An 8,751-nucleotide genomic window follows, 5' to 3' on the forward strand; every position below is an offset into this window, starting at 1 on the left:
TCCTGCTTTGGCTATTTTCACGCAGGCTTCATAAGTGAAGCGAGATCATAAGAAGAGAGGCGCTCATTAGGGCTGTTTATATCTTATACCGAAGATGGTTTAATCAATATATACGTATATAAATAAGAATAGACATGTTCCTTTAAAATCCCTCTTTTCAGCAATTAAATAATGTAAAAAATTGAAAAAGTTAAGTGCCTTTTGGATGCTTTTAACAACTAGGAAAACGTAATCAAGTCAAACCTTTTTGTTTGTATCACCAGGATTAACTTCTAGCAAACTTAACAGTAATTTTATGGATTTAAGTAATCCACAAAAAAAATAATTGATTTATTGCCTAATGAGAATCTTTATTTATAATTTCAGTTGCTTATCTTACGTAATATACTAATTTCATAAATGTTAACCTGTAATTGATAATTCTTTAATTTTTTAGGTCAGACGCAATCGATTTCTTTGATTTCTTGAGATTTATCAAAGAAGTTGCTGCATGTAAAGATATGTCAATTGGTGACATAATTCATAAACTAACGTCGTGTGGACTACCTGGATTTAAATTCGCAGCAGTAAATATTGTTCATTTACTTTCTACTATTTCATCAAAAGGTCATAATTTTCGCATTTCCCCAAAACTAGAACATCCCACATCCTTAACTACTATATTTGTGAACAATAGTCTACCTCTACTCCTTTTAACTCCTATTCCTGCTTCTAATATGTCTGTAACTAGAAAGTGTTCTATCAACCTATCTCGTCTGTTTCTTATTAATTTCCACGCTTCTAACTTTTCCTTTTCCACCGCGCCCACCGGACATGTTACTACTTTTTGTTGAAGATGCCTCAACCCTGCGTTACCCTCTATTTTATATCTCTACTGCTCCTTCCGTCCTGAGTTATCTGACTTCGTATATACCGAAAATCAGCCGCTTTAGTATTTCATCTCCATCATCTTCCAATAGTTGTTAATATTAAAGGTTCCTTGGGGACGATTTAGAAGAAAGGAACTGATTTCAGGAATAATCTTCACAAGAGTTAACATCACAGGAAATATCAATTATTAATGCCATCCCTGTAATAGTATCACAGAAGAAACGTGACTGTTTGTGATCCATTTGGTCTGTTAAAGAAAAGAAATCGATCTTCTGGTCGAACCGACCAATACACACGTCCAGCATTTTTAAAACCTATTTATCATCCCAAGTGATTCATCCGGACGTGGTACTGTCAAGTCGCAGGGGACCTCTCTCTCACCGACCACCACCAAAGTTCGTATTTCCCATGAGTTCCCGATACCGTATTCCCAGAAACTTCCCCACCGTTCGGTACTTTCGCTGCACATCGAATCCAACACTTGACGCTGCCTCGGTCAACAATTATTTTGTTATAGAACAAACAACGAGCTTTATGTCGTCCTTCAAAAATACCATATACACAAAGGGGCACACATATACACCACACCATACCACCACCTACCTGTTCCACCGTCTTCTCCAGAGCAACACGCGGAGCTTTCTCTCCCATCTCTGTCCCATCCTACGGCGCGCATTCCGTCCCTGTTTCACAGACAACGAAATCCCCTACGACCATCTCGTTCTCGCCAAATATGTCAGGTATGTCCACCGTCCCGCTCTCGCCTATTGTCGAGTCTCTTTCAGCTTCTGCCAGTCGAACACAGTCGACTGTCGACTTCAGCATTCAGTTTCAAGTCGACCGACGTACGGTTCGGACGTACCATATATACGACCTCTGTGTTTCGTTCTCGTTTTTCAATCCCGTTTTGTATTGTGTATAAAATTAAGTCTGTGCCCTGTCGATGCCGGTTCACAATAACCTACGAACGTAGTTTGGTGTATCTATAGAAAAATCCGAGACTCAATTTGATTCGTTGTCAGTCGAGTGCTTATATATAGTATAGTTCTATCCGACTGTCAAATGATACTCTTTTGGACAGTGGACCCATGCACGGATAGAGTTTCATCTGGTATTAGTTGTGATGCACTAGGAGAAAAAGAGTGTGGAATGTTGTAAACTGCCGCATGATCCAATATCGTTGCAGAACCGGTAAAACTCAAGCGCCAAGAAGAGAAAGAAGTCTGTATCTATTGTAATATCTGCTTGGCGTCACGGAATTCGTTCATCAAAGGGCTGGGATCCGGAGCGATACTGATAAAACTTACTGTAGACGACGAAATTTCGTTTCGAAAACTGTTTTGACGCCGTTCTGGTCCGTGTGTGCGCGGAAAGTGATTTTGACACGACGTTTTCCCGGAACCCTGAGGTGTGAATAATTTTGTCGGTGGAGGTTTACGAACGATACCGGTATGAAATTTAGTGAAGATAAATGTTCAGAAAATAGCTGTTGGGCCTTGAGAGCGCAGCTGAGTTGATCGGCCGTGGCAAATCGTCGGCGATCCTCCACTGCGAGGAACCTGCGTACAGGAAAAGCCAGCTGACAAAACGAATTAGTCAAATTAATTGGTCGAGTGTATAAATCTCCGTCCGCTCGCGGGGATAACTGTTATAATAAATAGAAACATCGATAAAATTTGCCCGCTCGTACTGTTTCCGGACCGTCGTAAGCGTTGCCGATCGCATAAAATAAAAAGCGATAATAATAAAAGAAAAGGTCCAATTGTACGTACGTATACGCGCGACAAATTTGTCGCGAAAACTAATCGAATAAATCCGAGTCCGTAAAAACGGCGCAAAAAGACGAAAAACACGATGTTAACATGCTGTAGTCGGGAACGGGTTTAATTATGGCCGTTTCTGCGACCGGGGAACATTGAATAAAGTGCTTAGACCGACAAATGAATTTACATAAACAGGCTCAGCTGAAACAAGAACAAAACCACGACACGGCGAGCTGCTTGTACGACAATATTTAAAGACACATTATGCATTGTTTTATAAACATTCGACTACACAACTTAATTCGTGCGACACCTCGTTCGTCCAATGAGTAATGACTCAACGGGACGAAGAAAACGCCGCCTGCTACGTTTATTCAAATTAATCGTACGACTCAAGCTGCCCACGATGTCCGCTTACACCAATTTCACCGAAAAAAACTGTGCCTTTTTGTGCTACACCGAACTGAAAAACCAACCGAAGGCCCGGCCGTTCTTCAGGAACTTTTGCATCGTGAGTGTTTTCCTTGCGTTCCTGATAGGTCTGTCGGTAGGAATCTTGATACCCGTGCTGTGCTTGCAGCGCTCCCACAGGACTCATACTAATAATAGCAAATCAACAGGCCATTTTCTGCCAAGCCCCTCCGCGATACGGACGATATTCCTGAACAATAGTTACGGTTTTAAAAATAATTTAAATAAGTCTAGCAATAGTGATAAACGTTCGATAAAACAGGACTACAACGAATATCCTACAGTTTCGTTCATTGACAGGCAATCGTTCGTCCGTTTAAGCCAAGACCTTGTCGAAGACGGGATATACTGGGGATCCAAGGTGGAAAAAGCTTTGCCGGAAGGTTACGGCAAGAAGAAGCACGAACTGTGGACGAACTACGTCCAAAACGGCGTAGCGGTAAAGCTCCAGGCAGGATGCGGAAGGATGCAGAATCGCATGGTCGTGTTCCAAGACGGAACCCAGGGATGCGTGAGATATCGCCAGAACATCGACCAGATCCAAGGGGAACTTTTCAGTTTCTATCTAGCGCAAATATTGAAATTACCAAACCTGGCCCCGTCAACTGTCAGCGTGGTAGACTTGAAATCGTCGCTTTGGCAGAACCTGGCGAAAGACATCGCCGCGGCACAATGGAATTCGAACAAGCCCATTGTACTCACTCAGTTCATCGGAAACTTGGACTCGGCAACAATACCGCCAGTGTTTAAGCCGGCGGAGCGTCACCTTAACAAGTACGACGTTCATAATATGACAAAGAACGAAATATTGGACGAGGACGTGTCACTGAAGAAGTTGGTCGAACTCGCTCAATGGTCCGATTTGATTATTTTCGATTATCTGACCGCCAACCTGGACCGGATCGTGAACAACCTCTACAACTATCAATGGAACGTGAATATAATGGACGCGCCGGCCCATAATCTCGCAAAGAAGTTAGACAGCGATCTCCTCCTATTCCTCGATAACGAATCCGGTTTGTTACACGGCTACAGACTATTGAAAAAATACGAAATATACCACTCGCTACTGCTCGACAATCTGTGCATATTTCGTAAGCAAACGACAAACATCATTCGCGAACTGAAAGAGAAGAGAAACATCGGTACGTTGATGAGACGGATTTTCGAGAAACAGAACAACGCTCAAGTGAAAGACGTGCTACCAACTCTGNATCTGCCTTCAGCAACATTTCCAAATTATGTTCAATTCCTGCACTATTGTTGTGCAGGTACCAAAGAAACGTATACGATGTATTGTCTGTCCCGAAATCAGTACCATTCGGTATTTCCAGGGTTGGTAAGGTCACCACCCTAACAATAGCTGTACAGCTTGAACCAGTTTCGGCTGGCTCATTTCGTAGTAGGGATGACGATTTATATATTAAGAACTTTAGTAAATCGAGCATATTATAAAAATCATATAGTAGATCATTCAAACGAATAGCATATTATCATAATCATTTAGATAGAATATCAGCAATCGACATATAGAACATAATAATCAATAGATCATTAATCAACATAATCGATATCATCATAGAACATTATCAATCGACACAATTCAAACAATCAATATTTTACAAGTTATCCGTAACCCTATAGTGTGCACTTGTAGCAAGTTAAATATAGTTATTTTTATTTCTGTGTGTGTTTTTTTGCCATCGAGTGCACTGGTCCTTCGAGAAGTTTTTCTATGTGGTACAGCAGTACACCGACGATTGTAATATTTTTTACATCGTCACATCACGCAACAAAATCCAAAAAAAAAGTAGTATAAGGATTTTCTACTACATACAATCATCCAAGGGTGGCATCAATGCGAATGAGTTTGTTTGTTACAATTTCACACCATAACTACTCAACCGATTATTATGAAATTTTGCACACACAGTGTCAGGGGTAGAGAAAAGGACATAGGGTACTTTTTATCCAGAAAAATTCCTGTTACCGAAGAACAGAAAAATTAGTTTTACAACTCATTTCAAACAGTTATAAATGTGACCTTGAGGAAACCTGAATATCTCCAGTCTCTAACCGTTTGAAATGAGTTGTATGTGATCGTACGGCATATCAACTCGGCCTCTCGACATGAATAAAGGGTTAGGTAGATCCAAACGACGAGCATGCTCATATGATATAAGTAAATTGTTTAGAATTAAATTGATATTTTCAAATAGAGGTGATTCAACATATTCACCCAATTATGAATTTTTGCTTATGCGACACAAAAAAAATGTGTAATTTCTATGTGCGGTAAACTTCTTGCCTTACCTGTATGTCGTCCCAGTACCTATAGTTAGACCAATAAAAATATCATTTTTCAAAAGAAAAAATTGCCAAGAGTCTGATTTTTTCAGGGTCGATAAAGGGCTGTCTCTTGAGTAATGGAGCCAAAAAATCACACTAGAAATCCGTCGGGATCGTATTGAAATGTGGATGGTTTCTTATTTATTTTTGTTTTCGGAAATTTTGTTTTCCATAAGGGTAAGTAGTAGCGAGTTTTATTAAGTACAAATAAGATAAAAAAGTCATCCCTATTGCACAAAACCCAGAAGGGGTAATAAGTAAATTTCTTTCATATAATGAACACTGGAGCGTAAAATATAAAAATTATAAAGAAAATTTTATGAGGCAAAGTTGTAGAGAATATTGATGTGTACATGTCGGAAAAAAAATCCAAAAACGAAAATAAATAGGAAACTACCCCTATTTCAATGCCACCCCGAAGAATTTCGAGTGATTTTTTGGTTCTATACTCAGGAAATAGCCTGAAAATTTCTTTGGATCCTCGCTATGATACCGTCTAATTTTACTAGGCTAAGTAAAACCTTGTACGTATAGTAGCAGAGGAAAAGGATTCTTTTACATTTACACCTACTATTATAAGTAAATAAATTTATCAACCATTTGGGATATGGCCTCTTTTATTAATTTTGCACTACATTAACATACAATATCTATTAGTTTTTCTTTAACGNGGGAATTCTGAAAGGCAAATTATCGATTATTTCCCCATTTAATTAGCTTTAACTACATTCATGGGCTTGGCTTTTGAAGCTTTTTGCTCATTTACCTGTGTGTATTCAAGGATACTCCCTTGATTACCTATCACTTTTCGCTTATTTTTCCTGCTTTGGCTATTTTCACGCAGGCTTCATAAGTGAAGCGAGATCATAAGAAGAGAGGCGCTCATTAGGGCTGTTTATATCTTATACCGAAGATGGTTTAATCAATATATACGTATATAAATAAGAATAGACATGTTCCTTTAAAATCCCTCTTTTCAGCAATTAAATAATGTAAAAAATTGAAAAAGTTAAGTGCCTTTTGGATGCTTTTAACAACTAGGAAAACGTAATCAAGTCAAACCTTTTTGTTTGTATCACCAGGATTAACTTCTAGCAAACTTAACAGTAATTTTATGGATTTAAGTAATCCACAAAAAAAATAATTGATTTATTGCCTAATGAGAATCTTTATTTATAATTTCAGTTGCTTATCTTACGTAATATACTAATTTCATAAATGTTAACCTGTAATTGATAATTCTTTAATTTTTTAGGTCAGACGCAATCGATTTCTTTGATTTCTTGAGATTTATCAAAGAAGTTGCTGCATGTAAAGATATGTCAATTGGTGACATAATTCATAAACTAACGTCGTGTGGACTACCTGGATTTAAATTCGCAGCAGTAAATATTGTTCATTTACTTTCTACTATTTCATCAAAAGGTCATAATTTTCGCATTTCCCCAAAACTAGAACATCTCACATCCTTAACTACTATATTTGTGAATCAAATCTAGGACTACCTCTACTCCTCCTAACTCTTGTTTCTGCCTCTAATATGTCTCTCTAATTAGACCGTCATGCCTGAGAAGGTGTTCTACCATCCTATCTCGCCTATTTCTTATTGATTTTCATAAAGTCCTCTGTTTTTCAATTCTTTCTAATACCTCTTCATTTCTAACCTTCTTTATCCACGGTATCCTCATAATTCGTCTGTAACACCACATTTCGAAAGCAAATAACCTTTTCCGCCGCGTCCACTATCCATGTTTCGCACCCGTACAGCGCCGTGCTCCAGACATACACCTTTAACAACCTTTTTCGAATTTCTAAATTAACCTTTCGCGAACATAGAAGTGACTTCTTTTTACAGACGGCGAATCAACCTTAAGTTATCCTCTGTTTTATATCGCTACAAGTCATNTTTATAAATCGAAAGAACATAATTTTCTTAGCATTATAATAATAATCATAATAATTAAAGTAATAATAACCAAAATTCACTGTAACCTTCTGAGGGAGCTACAAAACAGTGAAACAAATGTTTTTATTTATTCTACTTGAAAAAAAATCCATTTTAGCAATTTGTTGATTGCGGAGCAAGGCCTACAGAACACCATTATCTCGTAATGGATAATCCTGTAAAGTCAAAGAAAGACAGCAAAAAAAAGAAAAAAGGGAAACGAAGTCACAGAGGACACGACTAGTGACGCTGATGAACATTACAATATTATAAAAAATTATAAATTTTATTCAATCCACAAAAAAGTGAAATAAACCTAAATATATAATTAAAATATCCAAATGATGAAATAGCTAGGAAATATGTTATTAATGTTTAGTAACAATGCTATTGATTCGTGAAAATAAGTGAAATATATGCCTAAAATATTTATTTATTCTGTTCACGGTCATTCATAGACATTCTTATTGATTAACTAAGAGGATTTATTGGCTCCAGAAACTTTGCTGTCTCAAACAACTGCGTATCTTAGAAATATTTTCAAGAAGAATCATCAAAGTTGTCTATTATTATCGTGAATTTATTTTAAGAAAAAAAAATCAAAACAAAGCTACATAGACAGAATATATACTAGTGGCGAGTTGATAACCGAATACCTTCAACCATTTTTTCATCTAAATAAAGTCGTAATATAAATCCAATAAATGCAATTTAATTGAAATTTTCCCGGCGCCTCCACCAATATTTTCAGTAAAAATTACTTAACGATATTTATTTAGCTTCATGAATTTCTTGTTTTTGACATTAAAACGATAGTTTATAATACACATTAATTAAATGTCATTAATTGATAGCTAAATGCCAAATCCAAACAAAAACTTTGAGCAAACATTAGAGCAAGATACCTTTAAAAATATTACTAATTAATAAATTACGTAAAATTTTGTGGTTTATTCGAAAATAGTACACTTAATAGTAACAAATTTTGAGATTATGAGAAAGCTTGTTTTCTAATTTTTTTTACAGTAAAAATATTAGAATTGTAGTATTTTTTGTATGTTGGGTTGTCTATATATTGTAGTGCAAACAGTAGTTTAATTCACTATAAAAAAAAGTATGTCAATATTTCTAACTGCATCTACCCGACCAAAATAATTGAATGATTAAAATTTATCAATCTACTTTCATGAACTCTGAATTATAACTCAATTAAAGCCTCCACCAGAATTTTCTATATATTTTGTAATAATTGTTAATATCATACATTTATATTCATCAATGTCTTATTTTTGGAATTAAAACAGTAGTTTACAGTAAAATTTAAGTAAATACTATTGATTAGTAAATAAATAC

At 36.6% G+C, this 8,751-nt stretch overlaps 1 protein-coding gene and 1 long non-coding RNA gene across 2 annotated transcripts; both read left to right on the plus strand.

Moving 5' to 3' along the window:
- The first annotated feature begins 1,534 nt into the window (after positions 1 to 1,534).
- LOC112904257 (extracellular serine/threonine protein kinase four-jointed-like) lies at positions 1,535 to 4,461 on the plus strand. Its single transcript, XM_025973848.1, has one exon. The coding sequence runs from the start codon at positions 2,959 to 2,961 to the stop codon at positions 4,459 to 4,461; it is 1,503 nt and encodes a 500-aa protein (XP_025829633.1). The 5' UTR covers positions 1,535 to 2,958.
- A 1,706-nt stretch (positions 4,462 to 6,167) lies between these two features.
- LOC108732732 lies at positions 6,168 to 7,605 on the plus strand. The gene is made up of 2 exons (XR_003230985.1): positions 6,168 to 6,838; positions 7,517 to 7,605. It is a non-coding gene; the product is annotated as an uncharacterized LOC108732732 (long non-coding RNA).
- The last annotated feature ends 1,146 nt before the right edge of the window (positions 7,606 to 8,751 follow it).

The sequence above is a fragment of the Agrilus planipennis genome, unplaced genomic scaffold (genome assembly GCF_000699045.2).
Source record: "Agrilus planipennis isolate EAB-ADULT unplaced genomic scaffold, Apla_2.0 scaffold61, whole genome shotgun sequence".
Classification (NCBI taxonomy): Eukaryota; Metazoa; Arthropoda; class Insecta; order Coleoptera; family Buprestidae; genus Agrilus; species Agrilus planipennis.